Source organism: Orycteropus afer, unplaced genomic scaffold, assembly GCF_000298275.1.
Source record: "Orycteropus afer afer isolate SDZICR_OR568_19922 unplaced genomic scaffold, OryAfe1.0 scaffold00997, whole genome shotgun sequence".
In the NCBI taxonomy this organism is placed as follows: domain Eukaryota; kingdom Metazoa; phylum Chordata; class Mammalia; order Tubulidentata; family Orycteropodidae; genus Orycteropus; species Orycteropus afer.
The window spans coordinates 307,197-331,165 of record NW_006922584.1 but is presented as its reverse complement, the minus strand read 5'-3'; the positions used below and the strand labels follow the sequence as shown (position 1 = coordinate 331,165).

Sequence of the window (23,969 nt, the reverse complement as noted above, 5' to 3'; positions counted from 1 at the left end):
AGCAAGAACTTAAGAGGCTTTGGGAGAAGGATGGAAGATGAGGGTGAGGACAGAAATTTTAAAGCTTGAGAGATGAAATTAGCTTTGTTTAAAACATTTGTCACTGCAGAACTTTACACCCACTTTCTATTTATAAATATCGTCTCTCAGCCTGGCTCCTTCTGCACAAGGCCTTGATGGAAGATAACAGACGCAGATAGCGGCTGCTGGTGAAGTACAAGGTGCAGAGCAGCAGTCTGTGGGAGGAGAACTGGGACTCAAGAGAAGGGGCTTGGTCTCAGGGTGTAAGGTCTTAAGCATCCTAGGGTCACACGTTTTAAGGAGCTTGAGTCAGAAACAAGTATTCTGTCCACTGCCAGAAGCTTGTGCAGCCAGAGAGAAGCCAAGGCCACCTTCATGTCCTGGCCATGCTGCGGGGCTCCAGCTTTATCTACTGCCCTGCACTTGGGGCAGGAAGACAAGATAGAAAGCTGTTGCAACATCTGAGCAGAGATGATCAAACAAGGCAGTGGCAATGGAAGGGAGGACAAATTCAAGAGGCATTTCTGAGAATCAGCAGTGACTTTTTGGAAGTAGAGGGAGGAGTCCAGAAGACTCAGTCATCTCCAGGGTTTTTAACCCAGGAAAGAGGGTGATCATGATATGCTGAATACAAGTTTAGAATCCAGGTACTACAGCAGGCTCGGGCGTTGAGATGCAATTCGAGGCGACAATACTGAAAGGCATTCTGGTGGGTACATACAGGAGGCAAGTGCACGTTCACTCAACAGTGTTCAGGGCACTCAGGATTTGGGAAAAATGCAGCTTTGAAGAAAGGTTTAGGAGAGTTAAAGACACATTTGCCTTCAATGGCTTTAGCCTTTCCTAAGTCTGTAATTTTGCTCATATTACTGTCTGTACGTCTTAACTATGCCTTCCCCTTCCAATTCTTAAACAGCATTAGCTACTAGATACTGAATGCTTACTATGTACCAGACACTGTGCTAAATTTAGCACTCCAATGCCCAAGACCATGTATAGGGTTGGCAGACAATGTTTCTGTAAGTGTATTGGTATGTTCCGTAAGAATTCCCAGGTGTATAATAGAGCTGACAAGAGACGAGGTTGTAGTCACCTCTTGGTCACAGCCAGCTTCCCAGAGGAAGTAAGTAATTGGACCTGTGGGCTCAGGACTATAGTCACAGAGGACATCAAGCTCCATTAGCATAACATACTACACAAAACATTGTTCCACATCCTACTTTGGCGAGTAGCGACTGGGATCTTAAAAGCTTGCAATTGGCCATCTAGATGCAATGATGGGTCTCTCCTTATCCAGAGCAAAGAATGAAGAAAACCAAAGATTCATGGAAACAATCAGTTCAAGCGACTGGCACCTCATGTTATCCTCAGCCTACATGACTACGAGACCAGAAGAACTAGACGGTGCCCAGCTACCACTGTGAACCACTTGGAGGGGGATCTATGTAGGAGATCCTGGATAGAGCAGGAGAACAATGTGGAACAGAACTCAAACTCATTTGGGAAACAAACAAACAAAAAGACCAGGTTTGCTGGTCTGATAAGAGCCTGATGGAACCACTGACACTATGGCCCCTAGCTGCCCTTCAGGTCTGGAACTGAACCCACTCCTGTGGCTTTCAGCCAAACAAAAGACAGGCATAGGAGGTGAACATTTACCTGAGGTAGATACACTCCTTGGAGAGAACAATCATGGGAGAATAGAAGAGCTGTTTATGCACAGGGAGACAGCTCAGGGGGCAGGAGTGCATAGAGGGATGGACACAAAGAAGAGGAAACTATGGGGAAGAAGTGGGAGGGGAGCTGTTGCACTGGGGTAAATTGTAGTCAATGTCATGAGATAAAGTGTAGTGAAAGTGTATGGAAAGTGAATTTGCTCTGTAAACTTTCACCCAAATCACAATTAAAAAAACAGTGAAAAAAAAATTAACATTCCAGTAATAGAAATGGTATTCTCATTTTACAGGTGAGGAGCCTGAGGCTTAAAATGGGTAAGTAACTTGCCCACGGTCTCAAGCAGGTGGTGCCAGAGCTGGAAATCAAACCTGACAGCTTGCTGTGTTCCCGTCCCTCCATCTTGCCTTCCAGTGTCCTTACGATCCCTGAAATTCAGTCCAAATGCCTCTGCTTTGTGCAATTTTCTCTGATGTCCCCCAACTGGACGTGAGCTTCCTCGCTTGTGAATCCCAGGGTGCTTAGTTTCAACTTCTCACAGCATATACCGTTGGTACAACAGGAACGCCAGTAGGACCCTCTACCAGGGTACCAGGCGTGGTGCCTTTACAGACGGTTTCATTTAATCCTCCCAACATTCCTAGTGTTTTATGCTCTTGTCATAATGCATCCTCCCTCAGTGGACACCAGGCTCCATGGAGAACAGGGAGAGGTATGACATATCTGTGCTTCCTCTCCTGCTCCTAGAACAGGCCTTGGCAGCGGCTACACACCTCCTAGCTGAAGGCTGTGCTCTGATCTCTAGTGTGGTCCCCTCGGGAGATTTAAAAGCATCAGACACCAAATTCAACCCCAGCAGGAGGCCAGCAGTCTGAAGGGAGGCTCGGCGCCACTGTTTTCAGTTTCACCCCTTTTCTGTTTCCAAGGACATTCTCACCAGACTTTTTCAAGTCAGGAGGGCAGGGCCTCAGACTGGATAGAAAATGAGAGAAGATGCAACTCTGGTTCTTGTCCTTAGTGACCTCTGGTTCCTCACGCTACTGTCTGGAAATAAACAGCAATGCCTAGTAGTTTCCATGGAAATGTGGAGTTACCAGAGGATACCCCTTCCTTTTGGCTGCCTCAGTGAGGCAGAGGTTGGTGCTAGAAGCTTCTCTCACTTGTCTGCTGTCTTGGAGACAATGAGAGAGTAAAGTTAGTTTGATCACTTGTTCTCTCAGGAAGCCGTGAACCGAGCACCTCCAGGTCACACTTCTGCCTCTCCCCTCCCCTTGCTGGCTTCTCTTTAAAGTACTGTCCTCTAGCCATATTTTGGTGTTTAGCACCAATCTGAATCTGTTTGAAAACATTTCCCTTCTGGCCTGAAATGAATTGGTTCCAGAGCAAGTGCAATTTGAACACAAAATCTGCCTGATTTGTCCCAGACAAGAGATCTGGGGCCCAGACTACAGAGAAATCCTCTTAGGAGACCAAGGCAAAATGTGATTTTCTCACAACCACAGGTTCTCAGATGACTGCAGCCCCCAAGTGTGCATGTGGGAGGGACCACTCATCTAGTGCTAAGGGGCTTCCCCAAGACATACCTGGCAGCAAATGGGTGAGAAGCTGGTTCATACAAAGGTGGCTGGAAGGAAAACACTCTCAGTTGCTTTAGAAAACTAATCATTCAAATTAGTTTTGGTACATACCATCTTTCTCATCCCCATCTGAGACAATCTCAAGAGAAGCTATTTTTTGGGTAGTGGCAAAAGAACTTTTCGTTTAGAACTTTCCCTCCAAGGCAAACATCAGGTTGAAGAGAAAATAACACGAGGGATCAAACAGAGTGAGGGAAAACGGTCACATGTAACATCTTTACATTAAAAAATCTCGAAAAGGAGATCAAATATAAATCATCGTTTATGTTTTAAAAAACCAAAACAAAAAACCCCAAGATGACATCAAGCTCAATTGGCATAACATACTATACAAAACATTGTTCCTAGCGACTGGGATCTTAAAAGCTAGCAAGCTGCCATCTAGATGCAATGATGGGTCTCTCCTCGTCAAGAAGAAAGAAGAAAACCAAAGTTAATGGAAACAATCAGTTCTAGCGACTGGTACACCATCTGATTTGAAGCCTATACAACTATGAGACCAGAAGAACTAGATGGTACCCGGCTACCACTGTCATCCACTTGGAAGGGATGTAGGAGATCCTGCATAGAGAGGGAGAACAATGTGGAACAAAACTCAAAATCATTTGGAGGCAAAAAAAGGTGGGGACCAGGTTTGCTGGTCCAATAGAGCCTAGTGGAACCACGGAGACTACAGCCCCTAGCTGCCCTTCAGGTCTGGAATTGAACCCACACCTGTGGTTTCCAGCCAAACAAAGTACAGCCATGTGAGTTAAACATTTACCTCAAGTAGACACATGCCCTGGAGAGAAGAATCATGGGAGAAGGAAGGGCTGCTTATGCACAGGGAGACAGCTCAGGTGGCAGGAGAGTATGCAGGGATAGACACTGGGAAGAGGTAACTATGGGGAGGAAGTGGGAGGGGAGCTGTTGCATTGTGGTAAACTATGGTCAATGACATGCGACAAAGTATATGTGAACTGCTGTATGGAAAGTGAATTTGCTCTGTAAATCTTCACCCAAATCAAAATAAAATAAAAAATAATAAAAAAAGAAATTTTATTAACACCCTCTTAAAGATCCCTGGAAAAACAAATGGTTAAGTGCACAGCTGCTAACCAAAAGGTAGCAGATGGAACCCCTCCAGTGGCTCTATGGGAGGAAGTCCTGACAACTTGCGTCTAAAGATTACAGGCAAGAAAACCTTGGGGCACTGCTTCTGTTACATGGAGTAGCCACGAGTCTGAATTGACTCAGTGGTACCTAACAACAGCACCCTGTTACTGAGACTCCCCATAGTTCTTCAGGATACGCATTCTCCCTTGTTGCAATGACTAATAAACCCAACTTGTTTAACTGCAACAACAACAAAAAACCCAAGATAGAAGTTACTATGGTAGTTAGGGAGGCAGCCTGAATGAATTCATCCCATCTACAAGGATGTTCTAGAAGCATCCATTGGAGGAACTAACACGTAGATAACTGACAAGAACTGGTATTCTCCCAACACTGGACCAGCAGTACTTCTAGAAATCATTCTCCCTGTACAGCAACTGAGCTTTTCATCTGCATAAACCATCATAATAGTCTAGAAAAGTAACGGTGATCACCTCCTTTTTCAGTCGCTTCATGTATTTCTAATACCCAGCAGCAGTAAGTCTCTCCTCATTTAAAGCCCAACTCTGCTCTGTGGGAGGCTGGGTCTTTGTCTCTGCTATGACTACAAACGGAGGCACTTTCTGATGAATTTGTGTATTAGTTGCATTTCATAATCTCCACGTAGCAGCAAATGACGTGCTTGGAACCTGCTAATCCTTTGAACCTGGCTCTGAAACAACTTCCTTGCTGTATGGTTTTGGTGAGTTAACCCGAGTCTCATTTTATTTCTACAATGGAGACGCCTATGCACCAGAGGTAAGAGGACTGCAGCCGACTGACAGACCTAGACGCCAGCACCCTCAGGACTCTTGCTCCCTTACCTGCCACAGCAGCTTCAACTGGCCTTTGCCATGCAGCTTTCCTGACTACGACTTGAGCAGCCAGGTTTTCTATAAAGCCCAGGGAGGCTGATGCTTCAATGGGCCTGTTTTAAAGGGCTGAATACATTTTCTCCATAAATTTCCAACTCAGGGAGAAGTGCGGCCACTTCCGTGTATACGCTGAATTTAGATGTAATTTCCATTTTGTCAATTTGGCTAGATGGCAACCGGTGCAGAACTGGGTGCTGGGGGAGGGAACTTGGAGGCAAAGCCCTTACCTGGTTGGAGGATCATGAGAGATGTTACAAAAAGACTTCACAGAGTCTAATAGCACAGGAAAAACTTCAGTAGGGAGAGGGAAAGAGGACATTTCTGGACCAGGGAATTGCAGCAAAGTCAAGGTGCGCTTAGGCAAAAGCAGGAAGATAGGGAGAGTACAGGGTTTACATTTAAAGTTTCTTTCATCCTAAGGTTGATTTCTCACCCAGGTATTTTTACAGCCACTTCAAAAGTGCCAGGATACCCCTTCTTTTCTTCAATCAAGGCTACGATTATCATCCCATTTCCAGGGAATACTTCCTGCCAATTTTGCTTGGTACCATAATACATACCAGGTGTCCAGGTTCCTAGGCACAGCTCACTAGCTAACAACCTTTATCTTAGTTTAGGTTATTTACTGAGTCAGTTCACTATTTCTTACATACGTATCTTAAGAGCATCTACCTGCATCTACTAATCCCTGAATAAAGTTTAGATTTTTCATTATGTTAATAGCCTATAATTAAATTTTACAGAGGACCATAGGTATTGGACTTCTAATGGATCTAGAGCTTGGATGCAGTTAACAGTAAAATAACACATATGACTGAATGTTATTCCCATGAGGTACAGGATAGCAACTCAGGAAAAATGACTGCTCTAGTACTTTCAGCAATCCCAGTGCTCGGTGACTTTCTCAGCAGTCCAAGCTACATGTCAGGAGGAACCCCAAAACTTGGGCGACCCCTAGCGGTGGACTGGTTATCACAGTCAGACATGCTTCTCAACTAGGGACAGGCAGGGGAGTAGAGGCACAGAAGCCACAGAATAAAACATGGCACATTTTCCCAGATCATCTTTACTTTTGAATTTTTTTTTTTTTTTTTCGGAAAAAAAAGTAATGCAAAACATGTTTATATTAAAACAAATGCAGATAATATTGAATAGAATATAAAATTTACATTACTTTTTGAGACAAAGTGAGAGACATCAAAGACATTTCAAGATGAGCTACTGGAGCTTCAGGCTAACTCTTGAACCCAGGAGGAGGGAGGAGACCCCTGCATGCTCACTCGCCCCCAAAATTACGGGTGCTGCTCGCTGAGGGAGAGAAGTCTGACAAGAGCAAATTAAGTGCTTACTCATTTGGCAATGTCCCAGGGAATGATTTAAACAAGCGGAAACAGGTTTTCTCATTTTACAGCGTTTTAACCTGCTTTTAAAAGGCCTGAGTGAAGTAGGAGCTTTATGCCTGAGCTGGGCCTTCCCTCCTCCCTCCTACAGTGCTCGCCTCTTCCCGTGAAGGTTTGTTAACATGCCTGAGGGTATGTCATGCGCTGTGGTCCACATCCTAACAACCCTGTGGACCAGACGCAGCGTTACAGAAACACTGTCCAAGGGTGTCACGAGGATGGAAAACAAACTACTCACCTTCCGCAACAACAAACAGAAAACAAAAAATGAAAGGAAAAAAATTATGTACAGTTAGAATGGTGTAATAATTACCACTGCAGTATTTGCGTTTCATATTTTATGTGAAAACAAGAATTTCTTTTGGAAAAATAAGTCATTACAGTTTCTTCCCAAATCTTGCGCATCCTGTGACTGACTTTTGTTGAAGCATGAGACACAGAGTTCCGACAGGAGGCCAAATCCACAGAAGCTGCACTCTCTCTAGGGTCTGCCCAAGGGAAGATAACTCATAACCTCTTACGTGGTTCGCCTTATTAGTCTTCTTAGGTTTTATGAAATTATTTTCTATTTCTTCTTGGGATTCTACTCTTCATTTTACAAAATCTTAAATTGAGACTAAAATCTCATGACAACCTTGCCTGTAGTACCTTTAGGGAAGCGAAAGTTTTTTGTTTTTTTTTTCTTTTCCTATTTAAGTAAAATAAGATAAAGTCTGAAGCAAAAGTTTGCACTTCCGAGTAACTATAGGGGGGAACCTCAGTGGTAAAATCTGCTGCGTTGGGAAAAAGAACAAAAAAAAGGCAGACACCGTACACCTCCATTTCCCAAGATTAAATGATTATTAAAAAAGCGTGCCACACTGTGTAGAAATCAACATTCTCTCCCATAATTCTGTGCATCTGGGACTATAGAAATGTCACTGTCCCTGCCCATCTTCAAATTAACATTCTCAGGTCACAACAGTAAGTCTTCCCAAAGGGGACCTTCCGGAAAAACAAGCTATTTCCTCGGCTCATATTTCCCTGAAAAAAAAACAAAAAACAAAAAACACAAAGTATAGCAGGAAGAAGTTGCCAATCCAAATCAGCACAGTGAGATTCAGTGGGGTGTGTTTCCGGCAGACAGGACCAAACTGGGGTCACACCACAGAGTAGGAATCGGTATTCTCTGACCCACGCTGGGCTCCCGTGGCACTAACAAACTAAACTACAAGTTTGCCTCACGGATAAGGGAAGACCTACTCAGAAGGCCCAGTATGGACAGCAGCTCTGCCACTTGCTAGCTGGGTCACCAAGTGAGTCAATATCTAGGACAGTGCTGAACACTCACTAAGTACTAGCTTTTATTTATTTTTTAGTGAAATGGCCAGGTCTTGAAAGGATATTTGTAATGTGAGCTTAACTGAGCAGAATGAAGTCAAGACAGCCCAAACACAGACAGTGTGACCTTCAGTTATGTACTTGGAGTTATTTTAGCTGCTCTGAGTTAGTTTCTTCATCTGGGTAAGGAGGATGATAAATAACAGTGCCTAGTCTCTTCTGGTTCTTCGAGGATTGCATGAGCTGATACAGAGAGCTCTTAGCACAATGCCTGATGGACAGTAAATGGCCAATAAAGATTTGCTGCTGTCTTAAGCACTCATAGGCCCATCTGTGCCCTAAGGAAGTCGATGATATCCTAATAGAAAGCAGGGAAAGAAATGAGGATCACAGCAGGAGACTGTCTCACACAGAGCATAAAACTAAGAATGAAACCCTGAGCGCTAGTGTCAGGACTGTATCGAGGTCACTCTATCTAGCTTAGATTCACACGGGGGCTTGCTGGGCACGCACGGCGAGCAGCAACAGCCACAGCAGCACTTAGACTCTTCAATTCGAGTGCAGGCTGGTGAAGCCTGGGCTCTGTGAACAAAGCCCTTCTCAGAGACATCACTAGTGCTGTAAAATAACACAACAAAGAGCTTTTTTCTTCTGCAATCCTTCAAAAAGTGCTTCCCATTCAAAAACAGCTTTAAACTGACGGTCATTCTAAGTGATGCCATCCTAAATTTAACTCACAGCCCATCCATTACTTTAGTTCTAATGAAGCATTGCCTAGGCTGATCAAGACCTTCCAGTTGCAGATGACATACCTCATAGCAGTAACAAATACCGTGAAACTTGGGAGAGCAGAATTCAGCAGGACTGCCTTGTTTTTCTAGGCCTCACAAGTTTCTGCCTTTGACAGGGTACAGCAGTCTTACCACCTTTCTATTTCTATCAGTAGAAAATACCTGCATTTTCCTTCTCTGACAGGTTTCTGCCTTACATAGGTTCTTGCTTTGGCAGGTTTAACTATAATAAATTGGAGTCTGGGCAAACTCATAACAATAGCCTAGAAGTAAGAGACCAGCTCTACTACTGTGACAAATAATTTGCCATAAATATACAACATCTTATTTCTCAGTTTCTCCACCTATATCATGTGAAAACTCTTAACTATATAAGGAGATGCCAAAGAGTTAAAAAAAAAAAAGAAAAAGAGGTTGGGAGAAAAAAAAAAGAGTCTGCAATCCAACCCATCATTTTAACCATCAGGACAACCATCTGCCTGGGCCCTATCTGTAACCTGAACGTGATCACTCAAGTGGGCTCTAGACCACATCCAGGGATTCTCACTTCATCACTCCTGCTGCTGATTTCTGAGCAACACATTGGATTATTACGCCAGTGAGACACAGACAAGACACTGTAAAGGACAGGAATTGGCAGTTCAAGGGTGGGCCACAAGAAATATCCTGGGATTTCAATGACATTACTTAAGAACAAACAAAAACAAAAACAGACAAAATGAGAGAGAAAATTACCTCTTTCTGTAGCATGCACCAACAATCTATCCAAGAAGTATATATTGGGGAGTAAGGAGGGGATCCACCAGCAAGCCTGAAATAGGAAACAATATGAACTACTCAAAACATTCTCTCAAGAGTTTGATAAACCATTGTCCAAGTATTCTGCTACTGAAAAGGCTCCCCGAGAGGCAATTTTAGTTCTAATGAAACAAACTGTATTGGAGCAGGGGAAAGATTGAGCAGCAAAAGATTTCCTCCATATACTTAGGTTTCAATCAATGAACAGAAACACCAATCATTTATGGATTTTCTAAAACATCTAGGTTTTTCACTTATGGACAAATGAAAACCTGAAACAAAGTGATTATGGGATTAAAGAACAGAAAAAGGAGATTTAAAAACTAACTGGTGTTCACAAAAAACCTAAGTATGACAATGGATCTAAACAGTGGGGAAAATTACTCAGGTATAACCCATAACACTTCCTCTCTAAATTTAACTCCTCCTTCAAGTAGGCTCCAGGCCAGTCAGTGGCAGCTGCTCTAAAAATCACAAACAGAATGTAATGTGATCATGAAACTCTGCTCCAAACTCTCCCCAGCTCTCTATTTGATACCTTGTTTGAAAACAATGGCATGTCTAATGGCGTACTATGCCAGAGATCTTATTGGTTTGAATTATATCAAAAGGTAAAATTTCTCTTCCACTTGGTAAAGTCATCTAGCATCTAGAAGTTGGAAATCAATGGAGCCCACCATCACTCCTCCTTTTCAGCCATTACAGTGAAAGGTTAATAAATTTCCCATAGGCCAAATTTCTTTCTCTTCTTTTTTTTTACTTCTCTTACTTCTTACTTCTCTTACTTAAAAACTCACTTTCTCCAGGAAATTCTCCAGGAAAAACAGGTAGACGTTGTTAATAGATCTCCAATACAGCTATTGTAATGTTCATAAAAAAGAGGTAAAGATTTTTTTTTAAGAAAAAGATGTGAAAATAGGATAACTTGTTAGTTATTTTGCCTTTCTGAGGATAGGATCTATACTGTTGGCAACCACATACTATTTATATGTACTTGAGAAATATTTATCTGTGCTCTTTTCTATTCCAAAAAAAGGATTTGAGATGACTACTTCTAAATATAAACAGCTATTACTGCTGCAGGAGGCATACTGAAGAATAAACAAGGAAATCGACTAGTATTCTACTGCATTTTTCTCCCCAAACTTCCACCAGGACTGCACCGTCTGTCAGAAATGCAGGCAGCCAACTACTGGGATAAAAATGCAAGGCACTTACCCACAGTTGTTGACAGCCATAAGGTTAGACACAAGTACAAATGGATAGGTCAACATACTGGCAAAAAACTGTAAAGTGGTAAAAAAAAAAAAAAAGAAAGAAAGCTAAGTTATTAGATAATTCCCAATTGTATTTATTTTGTTCTTTTCCTTATACCCCCTTTGAAAGAAAAAAGCACCAAACCACATGAGCTGCTTCTTCGTGACTAAGTAGTGAGAGGCAGGGACTCAGGGTCATCCTTACCTCTGACAAACATGAATAAACATTAGGGAGACTTTCCAGCAGGACATGTGGCTGCTCTAAAGCAGTGGTAACACAGGCCAGATTAATAATAAAAAAACAAAAAGAAAAGAACCTACAACTATTCCTAGAAGGTTAAGAAGATTAAGAAAACTCACCCCTGTGACAGCTTGAGAATAACTCTTCATCTCACTCATGGTGGAAACCTAAAACAGGAAGAAGGCATTTACGGGAATAAGAAATTCAAGATGTTAACAGCCATTTGTCCCTTACCGATACATTCTATACCCAAAGTATCAGTTACTTTGACAGCTTTAAAATGAATTTTAATGATAAAACAGATTCACCATAACAGACAAATTCATAATAGGCTAAGATGGTTTAGGCCCAAAGGTAGCAATCTCAGGATTTCAAAAACAAAAGCAACTAAGATTGGTAACCTTTTCCCATGTCTTAGAAATACAGTCCCTGGAAAACTGTATTTACAGCATATAAGACAATTCACTACCTATATGCCTAGCTTGGTCCTAGACACTGTGGAGATCAGTCTCTGAAGCGTACAACGTGGATCTAGTCACATCGGTTGGTGTGTAGGCTGATTCTCAGAACCTCTCAGGTTGAGGTTTCTAGAACATCCACTACAGTAATCTCCTTCACACTCTGGATTAGATGAAAACCCTCAGGTACACCACGAAACTGTTCCTCTGCTTCACGGTACCCCCCAAAATTAGACACCCAGAAAGAAGTGAGCTTCTGACAGCATGGCAGCAGCGACACATCTCTTGGGCATACCCTGCACACCCCAGGCAGGGGCTGCTAAGGTGCATGTCTCTATGGCAAACAGTATGGATCATTCCATTAGACTCCGAAAACTCAACTGATGACTTTGAGCTACATAATGGTCAGTCTGGAGTCATCTTGCTTTGAAGCTAACCTTGCTGTCTACAGAACACAATAAAGTCAACATCAGTACATCTCATCAAGATCACACCTACCCCACTGTCCAGTGCATAGGTATTGACGAGGTAGGCCAGTGAGTTACAGAGCCACAAAGAAATGATGTCACCTAAGAGGCGAGGAATAAGACCCCTACATGAAGAAACAATAAAAATAAGAACCAAGAAATATAATCAGGAAAAAGACAGTCCACTCAGTATAAACACTTCTCATAAAATTGGATTTTAAAATGCAGAGAACTGAAAAGACACTGGGTGCCAGAATCTAGCCCTCTCACTTGGTATGTTCTAGTTAACACAGCTGCAACCCAGGCTTATCACTAATGACTTTTGTTCTCATTTTCAAAATGCAGCTCAGCTCTCTCCCTCTGAACTGTGGCCAGTGGCTCCCTTACTATTAATAACTGTAAGTAAGAAGGCCAAAAATTTGCCAGGTACTATAACAAAGAGACTGAAGTATGGTTTTAGGTAAACTACTTGGTAATTCAAATCTGGCGGGACAAAAGTTGAGAAAAATTACAAAGTGAGAATGGTCCAAACACAGAAATAGCTGAGAGACATCAAGGACAAGTTTCCAGGGCCTGGGTGACCTAGGTAAGGCAGCCTGGAATAGCGGGAAGAACATTTTCCCACAGATTGAAGACCGGCGATCACAGGTCAGCACCGTCATTTATCAGCTACGTGACCGGCCGCAAATGAACTTCCTGAGCATCAGTATTTTTTCCATCTATAAAATGAGAATAATAATAGCTGTCCCGCTTATCATACAGAGTATTTATGATGCTCAAATAAAATCAAATATGTGGAAACAGTAGGAAAATGTAAAAATCCCATTTAGTGAAAAATACAAATGAGAGTATGAGCCCAAGTTCTCCCACAGTATATTCAAGGGAATTTAATATCAATGCAAGAACTTTCTCTCAGGATAAGGTAAATACATGTTTAATGTTTTTTCCATTTTTTAGAAAATTAATTTTATGTATATAATTGAGAAGGGAGGGGATTCAATTGTTAACAAACAAACAAAAAGCCCCTCATTTCAAATGCTTTAAATGTCCAGAAGTAAAGGTTTGGAATCTTTAGAACAAGAGCATTTCAACCAGAAGGGATGTAAACAAAATAGTCCTTTTTCCCCAAGGACTAAACAAAGATTCAGTGTCCTCACTTTTGATAAAGTTTCCTATTCACACAAAAATCACATCCCCACAAATCAACATTTACTCACGCAAAAAATCCTAGGATGCCCTCTTCTCGATAAATGGTTACAATGGAGTCACAGAGTCCACTAAGTACCAGAAGGAAAGGTAAAATACATGAAAATTATTTTAGAAGAAAAAAAAATTTCAATGATCACTTTTGGCAAGGTCCAATTTATACACCCCCTTACTTTTCTTGCACCCCTTACACTGCAGAGAGTTGAACCTGGAGACAGAGATGAAGACATTACAAGGCAACGGTGCAGTCACCCCCAGGGTCAGTGAATCTTGGCTTGAGACCCTGCAGAGGTTCCTAAACCTGCCCAAACCCACTTTTCTCCTATTGTACTGTTTTGCTTTGTTTTTTTGTGAGGATCAAATTGATTTCAGACACATGAATTTGTTCTGTTAACTCTAAGGCCTCATACAAATGCTGAGTAGTATTCTCTTAGTTTGGCTTCAGCAGATCTTGAATACTTAAAAATAAAAACACTTACCAGTATTTGGATTCCCTGCCAATGAACTGTACCATCGATCTCAGAGTGATCACTAGAACAAAGAGAAAGATGTTTAAAACTAGGCTGAGATACGTCCTGATAACCCTGGGAAAAAATGGTTTTTGCACCTAAGATACTCTGGATGAATGGGATAAAAGCCAAGACAAGCAAACAAACAGAAAAACACACAGGAAAGGCACTTTAGTGAATTCCCATGCCAACCCATCTAGGATGTCAAGAGAGATCCAGTTGTAAAGAGAGAAGGAATCAGACTGCAGTTATCAACTGCAAACATACCGTGGAAGGGATGTGTGATGAGGGTAGCAGCAGAACGAGCCATCATCTCTCGTGTTGTCTACAAACAATCAACACACACTTCTGAAATCTAAATAAATGACACTAGAATCTTCATGAGAAGCAATGTGGGGTGGTATCGTATATGTACTAAGTAAGCCACACAGTGCTCCTGCCCTGAAGTCAGGAGAGCAGCTGCAGCAGAATGCAATATGATACGCTGCCATTCAACCATACCTCTCACTCATGGCTTTCATTGTCCTCTTACAGTTACTTCTCAAGAATTATATCTTCTCAAGAGTCATATCGCTGCAAAGCAGGCTCTGTTATTTCCTCAATTTTACAGGTAAGAAAAACAAAGCAAAGACACAGGGAGAGTCACCAGCAAATCATCCATGAGCTGGAATAAACTATGAGATTTGCATGTAGAGCATTAAAAGTTGTGAGAGAAGTATCAGGCTCTTTACTCTGTATCAACATCCTGGGGAGAACAGAGCAACTCTGATTTATTTGCCACCACAATCCTAAAACTGTGCAGTATTTTTGTGCTGCTGTATTTCTCCTAGTTTATCTATCCAGTCCAGTCCTCTGTAAGGAGGGAGTAGAGGAAATTACATTACAATACTTGGAGCTGGATCCCAGGTTTGTAAACACAGCAGGTCTAGCTGCCACTTACTTTTGCATTTAAACCTTATCTTTTGTCAGTTAAGAGGCTCCTCCCCGCTACTTCAATGGTGGTTCTGAGAAGATCCTGTGGGCTAACTAAAGTTAAGAACACAAAGTGCATTATTAATACATGCATCCCTACTTGTGAACAAATGCACTTCATGAAAATTTCAGAAAACAGAGCTGATTAACCTGATGGTTTAGACTTTTAGCAATGTTTCAAATATACATATATTTTAAAGGCAGCGATTGTGGCCTCATTAGAGACAACTGGACAATGTAAAAACTAAGAAATAAAAGAGCAGTTCTGAAAGTCTTACATTAAGCCAGGCATGAAGATGTTCCAATGGCAGAAGATGGGGTGGGAAATGAGTGATGAGAACACTCCCAAGTTAGATTCATGTCATAAAAGAAAAAAGCACTTCTGGATACAAACATCTAACACACAATGGGCCTGGCCACTACCTGAAGACTTTTGTGCCAGAGGTTTTCAATTCTATTAGAAGCCTTCAGTAGAAACCTTTACAATTTTAAAGAAGAAATGAACGGGTAAAATGAGTTTCCTTTCCAAAATACATCTAACCCTAACAGTGAGCCTGGCTTCTCTTTTTCATGTTAAACCTAACCCACTGCCACGGAGTCCATTCCCAGTCACAGCGACCCTTTAGGAGAGCAGAACTGCCCACAGGATTTCTAATCATCAATCTTCACAGAAGATGACTCCCTCATCTTTCTCCCAAGGAGCACCTGCTGGGTTTGAACTGCTGACCTTCTGCTTAGCAGATGAATGCTTTAGCCACGGCACCACCAGAGCTCCCCTTTTCCTTACACATGTAGTAAAGCCCACATGAATGTGAAGGTTCAATTTCATTTAAACTGACACTGAGCAAACAGGTCTGATGGTGCTGACTCCACAACTACCACATGGCAGACCACGTGATTCAGGGAAAGAGCATCAGCTGTAATTTATCTCTTACCTCCTTGATAACTCGGTCAAAGGAAGAGGAGACATCTTTCTGTACATTTCCAGGTCCTAACTCCTGAAAATCAAAATAAAAGAGAACAGAGATCATGATGGTTTTCATGAGAACTATTCAACTGGTGGTGAATATGCCAATATCCACTGAGATTAAACGGAAACTGAATGCATGGCCCCCCTCCTGAAGAGGACCGAAAGGCAGTAACATGCAAGGGAAAGGGGCCCCCACAGAATCGGCCCCAACGTACCTCAGGCTTTTCACAGTCCTGGTAATGCTACCAAAAAAAAAAAAAAAAAATAGAGGAAAGAAAAGAAAGGATAATTAGGGCTATTACAGTGCTATGTGAAAGAGGACATAAAATGAAAACTCTACTGACAGAATTTAAATAGCTAAAGATTTTTTTTTTTTTGGCCACAAATCTCCAATTAACTTCTACTTCTCATTAATCAACTGGAAATAAGTCTCTCTAAAGATAGCTTTGTTGCTAAGTTTAACATATTGGTCAGCTACAGGAACAAGCAAATGTGCATGAAAACCCTTACTTAAAAACAGAAGAAAAATCACAGTATTATTTATTAAACATAGAGGTTTAACCGGAAATAAGCTGGCAAAAACACAGCCCAGGGCTCCTACTATCCTCACTGAAAATACCAGCCCAGGACCAAATTAGGGCAAGAGTCTTGCCTTCATTGTACAGAAGAGCAGAGAACTGGTGTTAATAGGTCTGAAGAGCTGAAATTGCCTCACTTTTCTTTTTGTATCGTCTGTTACTAAAACAAGCAAGGGAGGAAAAAGAAAAGAAACCCAACTTTCAGAGAATATGAACATAGCCAGAGCCCAGACCATACTGGAAGAAACAGTATTTCTAGGGTATTTTAGAAATGGATGGTAGGCTGGGTGAAATGAAAAGGATCAGACAGTTGATTACATAACAAGAAGTTTTTTTTTTTTTTTTTTTAATTTTTATTGTGATTTGGGTGAAAGTTCACAGAGCAAACTCATTTTCCATATAGCAGTTCACATACACTTTGTCTCATGAAATTGAGTGCAATTTCCCACAATGCAACAGCTCTCTTCCCACTTTCTCCCCACAGTTACCCCTTCCCGTGTCCTTCCCTCCCACACACTCCCAGACCCCCCCCAAGCTGTTTCTCTGTGCATCTACAGCCCTTCTATTCTCCCATGATTTATCTCTCCAAGGAGTGTATCTACCTAATATAAATGTTTAGCTCATATGTCTGTCTTTTGTTTGGCTGGTAGCCACAGGAGTGGGTTCAACTCCAGACCTGAAGGGCAGCTAGGGGCCACAGTCTCAGGGGTTCCAACAGGCTCTATCAGACCAGCAAACCTTGTTCTCCCTTCCCTTTCTTTTTGATTTTGAGTTTTATTCCACATTGTTCTCCTATTCTGTACAGAAACTCCTACAAAGATCTCCCCTGCAATTGGCTGACAGTGGTAGCTGGGCACCATCTAGTTCTGGTCTCATAGTTATATAGGCTGAGGATCGCACGGTATACCAGTCCCTTGGACTAACTGTTTCCACGCATCTTTGGTTTTCTTCATTCTTCTTTGTTCTGCATAATAATCTGTTTTATTACTTTCTAGTCATACCAGATTTAAAAACCAGACAATATTTTTGTAAAAAGGATTATTATTATTTTTTTAAATTCACAGGCAATATATGACCATAAGACCAGAAGAATTAGATGGTGCCTGGATACCACTGTCAACCACTTGGAGGGGGATCGGTGCAGGAGATTCTGGATAGAGTAGGAGAACAATATGGAACAAAACTCAAAATCATAAAAAAAAAACCCGACCAGGTTTGCTGATCTGATGAGCCTGGTGAGACCCCTGAGACTTTGGCCCATAGCCACCCTTCCAGTTTGGAATTGAACTCACTCCTGTGGCTTCCAGCCAAATAATAGGCTTATGGGGTGAACATTTACTTCAGGTAGATATACTTCTTGCAGTAATCAATCATGGGAGAACAGAAGGGCAGTGTTTGTACAGAGAGATACCTGGGGATGGGGTGGGAGTGCATGGGAGGGACGGATACAGGGAAGAGGTAACTATGGGGAGGAAGTGGGAAGAGAGCTGTTACATTGTGGGGAACTGCAGTCAATGTCATGAAATAAAATGTGTATGAAATGCTGTATGGAAAATGAATTTGCTCTGTAAACTTGCACCCAAACCACAACAAAAATTTTAAAAAATAAAAATTCACAGGCAAGAAAATAAATGTAAAGATTAAGCAAAGTGACCTCTTTTGGACAAACTCTAGGTCCTTTGCTAGAATGAATTTTAAGAGTTCCAGATCTCTTTAAAAATTCTTGCTTATTTTCAGCCTTTGCTCTCTATCCTATCAATAAAACTGTCCAGCTGTCTCTTCAATGTTATGCTGAATGGATTTAACTTAACTCTTGTTCAGATACACAGTACCCTTGTCAAGGTTAACCGTTTCCCCAACCCAGAATAGGTCTTCCTTCTTGACTGCAGAAGTGCTTGCTACTAACTGTGGTACAAATCTCTGTTATATTTCATCTGGCTGCATTTCAAACACTCATTCAGGGCACCTGTTTTTACCTCCTTTGCTTTACTTCTCCTTTCCCTTTACACAAAGGAACTTGGTCTCAGGCTGTAATTTCATTTGTGCTCTAACCCTAAACACAAAGCTCTCTGAGTACAAGAGAACTGCCTTTCCATATGTGCATCCCACTCAGGCACTCAGGCAATGGTAACGTACATGTACGTCCCACTCAGGCACTCAGGCAATGGCAACGTACATGTACGTCCCACTCAGGCAATGGCAACGTACTTTCACTGAGCCCAGAAGAAGGGGTGGCTAAAAAAGAAAAGGCAGTATCAGCCCACCAAAAACAATGGCCCAGTAAGACACCATTATCTGCCGCCTCAAAGGATCCATCTAGATTCAGTTTACAGGCATTATAGTACGAATACAGGCAGTCCCTGGATTATGAACGAGTCTGTCTTTAAGTTGAATTTGTATGTTAAGTCAGAAAAGTTCGTATCTAATGTCAGTTAGTCAAACGTTTGTTAGTGTATTGCATATAATTTACCTGTCTATACATAAAAAAAAGTTAAAAAAAAAAAAAAACCCACTTCCAGATACACTAAAATATATTTCACATAATAATGCAGTAATTGTGATAATGCTCCTTCTGTTTGTTACCATGACTGGACCTCTCCTTGGGTTTTCTAGGTGGTAAATCTTTAGGGAAGTAGATTCCCTAATCTTCCTTCTGCAGAGCAGCTGGTAGATTTGAACCACTAGCCTTCTGGTTAGCAGTCAAGTGCCTTAGGCACTACGCCACTAGAGCTCCCATGAATCACTGAAGGTACCTCAAATTTTCCTGGGGGTTGTTCACAATTATAGGTTGCACACCTAACCTGGAGACTGTAGGTATAAAGAACACAAGGATTGAAGAATGTAACAGCCTCCATGTGAGGAACTGATTAAAACGGATCTAACTCACATCAATGGAAGTTGAAGAGAATTTAAAACGGAAGCCAAGCAGATGATGAAACATTATTATTGAGGAAATATTACAGCCTAAAAGAGTACAATGGAGACTGTACAGAGTACTATTTAGAATGAGTTGGTGTCTGTCCTATCTAATACATGGCAGAAGGTGAAAATGTTTGTTAGCGTGCATGGCCACATTTGAGTCACAGCACAGAGGATAAGATAGCCTCTGGTGCCACTAGGGGACAGAATAATTAAGAAAACCCATTAGTCTTATCCTCTCAACCACACTGATGCTGAACAACCGTCCTTGGACTGTTCTAACTGGTACTACAGAATTTTAATCCCCAATACCTTACAACACAGCAAAAGACAACTCTGTCTGCAGAGCCACTTCCCAAACACTGCCTTAAGGGTTCATTTAGTAGGCCTATATTGTTATAGGTCAACAGAGAAACCAGTACCACCAAAATTACATGATAAGCTTCTGCATCTGAAGTGCAAAGAAGCCAGAGAAACAAAAGGATCACTAAGAAACAAACAAATGTAACAAAAACATCTCAAGCACACAGAAAAGGAAGAAAATAACTGACCTATGTATCCACCAACACTATACAGATGTTAACATTTTGCTCTTTTTGTTTAAGGTCTTAAAATAAAACACCACAGATAGCTGGAAGTCCCACCCCTCATGCCTTCCCCGCCTCTCCAAAAGTTACCATTATCATGCAGCTGACAGTCACTTTGGTAAGGGTTTGTTTTCCCCTCAAACTTAAATTTTATGACACGCAACACACATACAGAGTAGCATACAAAACATGAATGTATAGTATAAAAATTAATTAAAAGCAAATACTCATAACAGCCTTGACCTAGGTTAATCACTGCCCTCATTGCAGGCCACAGTCCCTCTCTCTCCCCTGGTACATAACCACAACACTATTACGTTTACTTTGGAAGTTTTTAGGGAATCCTGGTGGCGCAACAGTAAAAGCACTTGACAGCAAACCGAAAGTCCAGTTGCTCAAACCCACCAGTTGCTCTGCGAGAGAAGGATGTGGCAGCCTGCTTCCATAAAGATTTATAGCCTTGGAAACCCTATGGGGCAGTTCAACCCTGTCCTTACAGTATTGCTTCAAGTCAGAATCAACTCGAACATAGTGAGTTGGTAAGTTTTTAACAGAAAACATTTTACTAGGGTAACACTAGAAATAGGAGGAAAATAACTTCAGGGAAGAAAATGTGTTTTTATCGAGCTTCTTCCTCCTTCAAAGAAATAAACTGAACATACAGGAAACCAATTAAGTGAATGTATTTAATTTCTTCTCAGAATGAATAGTTCAAAAGAAGGTCATATAGTTCAAAATCAACTACTTCATTTTACAAGAATGCTCCTTGTTTCCTGGATAAAACTAAGAATAGGTATTTTAGGATAATGCTTTTTAAAAGGAGGAATGCCCAAGGTTGTAATATATCTTTGAATCACTCTTGATGAGTACAACAAACGATGCATAAAAGGTCATCGAAATCTATGGGATGACCACTTTCCCACTCACCTGCAACACTTTACCGTGGACCACAGTTCCAAGGACTCCTGAACACAGTCGTGGAGTTAAGCCTTTGAACAGCCCACGCTTCCCATCGATGCTTGCAATGTGTTGTGCTAAGAACACAGGGCAGAGATTTCAGTTCTGGATGAAATGGTTCCATGGGAATTTCAGTTCCGGATGAAATGGTTCCATGGGAATTTCAAGGAAACATGCATTCTTTGCCATTTATACATTTGGGGTGGTATTCTGTATATCACAGTCGTCAACATCATCAAATTCTAAATAAATCAAAGACACCTACCATAACAAAAGAGACCAGGAAGCTGACATACTTGCCGCCCAAAAATATTTCGTCCTACTGTTGGAGGAAGAGGCTCATATCCCACCTTTAAAAACAAGGAAATCTATCAACACTAAGCAATATTCCCAAGAATTCTTTGGTTGCAAGGTCTTGAATAAAGAACAAAATCAGGGTTAACATTTTTAACACAAGTAAAAATGCAGTGTATGTTTTCCAAGGCAATGATCAACTATCATCGTTGTTAGTTTCTTTATTTTATTGAATGGTAAGACTGGTTTCAATAAACTCCATACTTCCTTTTGGTTCAAATTTTATGTAGCTGAGAGAGACTAATATCAAACTGCAAATAGAATAAAGGAACTTCTATGTTAGGAAAGCTACAGTTTACCGAGGAGGCTCAAAAAGTTTTTAGAGATCCCTTGGAGAAAACAATCAAGGGAGAAAGAAGGGCTGCTTATGCACTGGGAGACAGCTCAGAGGGCAGGAGGGCATGGAGGGATGGACACAGGGAAGAGGTAACTATAGAGAGGAAGTGGGAGGGGAGCTGTTGCATTGTGATGAATTGTGGTCAATGTCATGAGACAAAGTGTATGTGAACTGCTGTATGGAAAGTGATTTTGCTCTGTAAACTTTCACCAAAATCACAATTAAAAAAAAAAAAGTTTTTAAAGAATATCTAGGGTATTTTAAAATTTTGGACAAACTGAGAAGATACATCCTAAGCCAGTATCAACTGCCAATCTGCTAGCAAGACAGAGCTCTCAGAGGCAAATGGAGATATAGTTGGATAATTAACTTGTGAAATAATTACAAGCCAAGTTCATGTTAGATGGACAGACTGTCATTAGCAATTAATGAAAGCCGTTTTAGAGTTATGGACTTCTACCTCTAAAGAAGTCATAAAATAGTGATTACTATTTTATTTCTACAATATATTCAGGATTTTTAGTCCCAAAGGGATACTTGAGAGAATGATTCTATATAACCCAGTAATGAATCTACTGCTGCAATTCCTAACCGGTTCAATTAACTTGCCTGAGCTGGCTAAAAGTGCTGGGCAAATATTTTTAAAAATTGAGTATTTGGGGATTTCACCAAAACCTCTGAGATACTTGGCAACACATACGTTTGTGAAATCAGAATTAGGGATATTCAAGTTTTTAGACAAGAACTATGTCACTATAAAATCCTGCCTCCAGAAGTACTGCCATCATACCAGCTGTCCTGCAAAATGCTGTTATGTCACATGCCACCTAGCCCCAAATGTGCCAATTCTCACTGTTTTAGATGTCAAACTACATTTCAATCAAAGTTCTGGGTTCTAATAATTAATTTTACAAAAGCCTTTTTACATATGGAATCTGAATCAACATAGGTCAACTCAGCAACAAATAATGTGGATTAACATCAACTCAAGAATAAAAGACGTGACCCTCCCTGGGATCTTGCCAATTTTTGACAGAAAGGTAGACTGCCAGGTCCTTGAGAACAGGAATTCCAAGAAAACTGCCCCCTCTCCTGGCACAATGCCTGACACAATTATGTCAACTTAAGGTTTGAAACTCTCAATTAAGGTTTTAAAAATGAATGACCTGCCCATCATGGGAAAATCGAGAAAAGGAATTGAAAACACTGTCTGGCAGTCCATCTTCAGTGAAAACCTGCCCTCCTTGCCTGCAAATATGAAACATCATCTAAGAATTATTTCACACTATGCCAGAAACTAACACCTATTCTCGCTAAGAATCACTGAACTGATTTCTAGCTCAGGAAAATGTGACTTTGAGTGTCATTAACCACATGGGTGGCTACTGGAGAGCGCTCAATGGATCCTTCCGAAATTAGACTCGGCAACCACTTCAGCGCCACTTCTGAATGAGCTCCTTGTGTTGATCTAAATATCTGGTGCTAAAATCTCGGAACAGAATAGCAGCAGTAAAAGCAACAAACAAAAAAAAAAAGGAGGGGGGAACAAAATCTTGGTTCTATGGGTTTGAACTTCCGCTCCAATTTAAAATGTCTTCAACTGAATATTCCGATCTTGCTTTTGGTTGTTTTTTCTTTTTTTTTCCTGGTGGGAAGGGAGCTGGGAGAGAGGTGAACGCTAATCTCAGAGGGGTCGAGAGGAGAGGGTGCGGAAGCTCTCGGTGGCGACCGGCCAGGATCAACATCAGGGAAGAAAAAACAAAGTTCAGAGAAGCCACCGCGCAGGGCACGGTGGCAGTTGGCTACCGGAGAGGGAGCGGGCTTGGCGGGGAAGGGAGCTCGTGAAGGGCCCGGAAGAGGGTTCGGGGACGGTGGAAGTTGTCCCCGCGGGGAAGATCGGGCCAGCGGAGGAGCAGCAGCAGCTCCGGAGACTGAAGGCCCAGGAAGACTGGAGCGGACCCCCAGGCGCCGTGGGCAGCGACCATCCAACAGGGCGCCAGGCGGGGAAGGGGATGGCGACGACTCATACCTGGATGAGCACCTTCACGTACATGAGCGGCTGGGACAGGATGGTGAGGCCGGAACCCAGGAGCACCTGACTTGCCGCGTCCGCCATGATGGCACCCGCGGACAGACGGACAGACTGATGGAGCCACCAAGCGACTAAGCCGGTCCCGAATCACGTGCCAGAGCAGCCGGCTTCACTGACCCGCCCGCGGCGCGCGCGCGCGCACGGGCGCGCGCCTGCTGGCCTTGTCTCCGCCCACCGCCCCTCCCAGAGAAACGGCAAGCGCTCGTGAGCGGGCGCAGGGGTCGGGGCGGGGCTGAACGGGAGAGGGGCGCATGCGTTCTGTAGTTTCTCTTGCGTATACGCAGGCCGGAAGTCCGGAAGGAGAATGGGCGTGGTAATTGGGGGGTGTGACCCTGACAGCTAAGACAAGGTCAGAGATATGGAAAGAATTTAAAGTGACTCTTCTTTGTGCTTCGCGTCTGCACTTGCCCTTTGGA

The 23,969-nt window shown here is 42.0% G+C and overlaps 1 protein-coding gene across 1 annotated transcript; it reads right to left on the bottom strand.

Annotated features, from left to right (window-relative positions):
• Positions 1-7,677: 7,677 nt before the first annotated feature.
• MTCH2 (mitochondrial carrier 2) lies at positions 7,678-23,577 on the bottom strand. Its single transcript, XM_007958502.2, has 13 exons — positions 23,491-23,577; positions 21,036-21,120; positions 20,741-20,847; positions 15,945-15,971; positions 15,695-15,757; positions 14,055-14,112; positions 13,758-13,809; positions 13,290-13,349; positions 12,104-12,197; positions 11,267-11,314; positions 10,869-10,936; positions 9,588-9,663; positions 7,678-7,764 (listed from the first exon to the last, which is right to left on the bottom strand). Exons 1-13 carry the CDS (start codon positions 23,575-23,577, stop codon positions 7,678-7,680), a joined length of 912 nt encoding a protein of 303 aa, XP_007956693.1.
• Between the last annotated feature and the right edge of the window lie 392 nt (positions 23,578-23,969).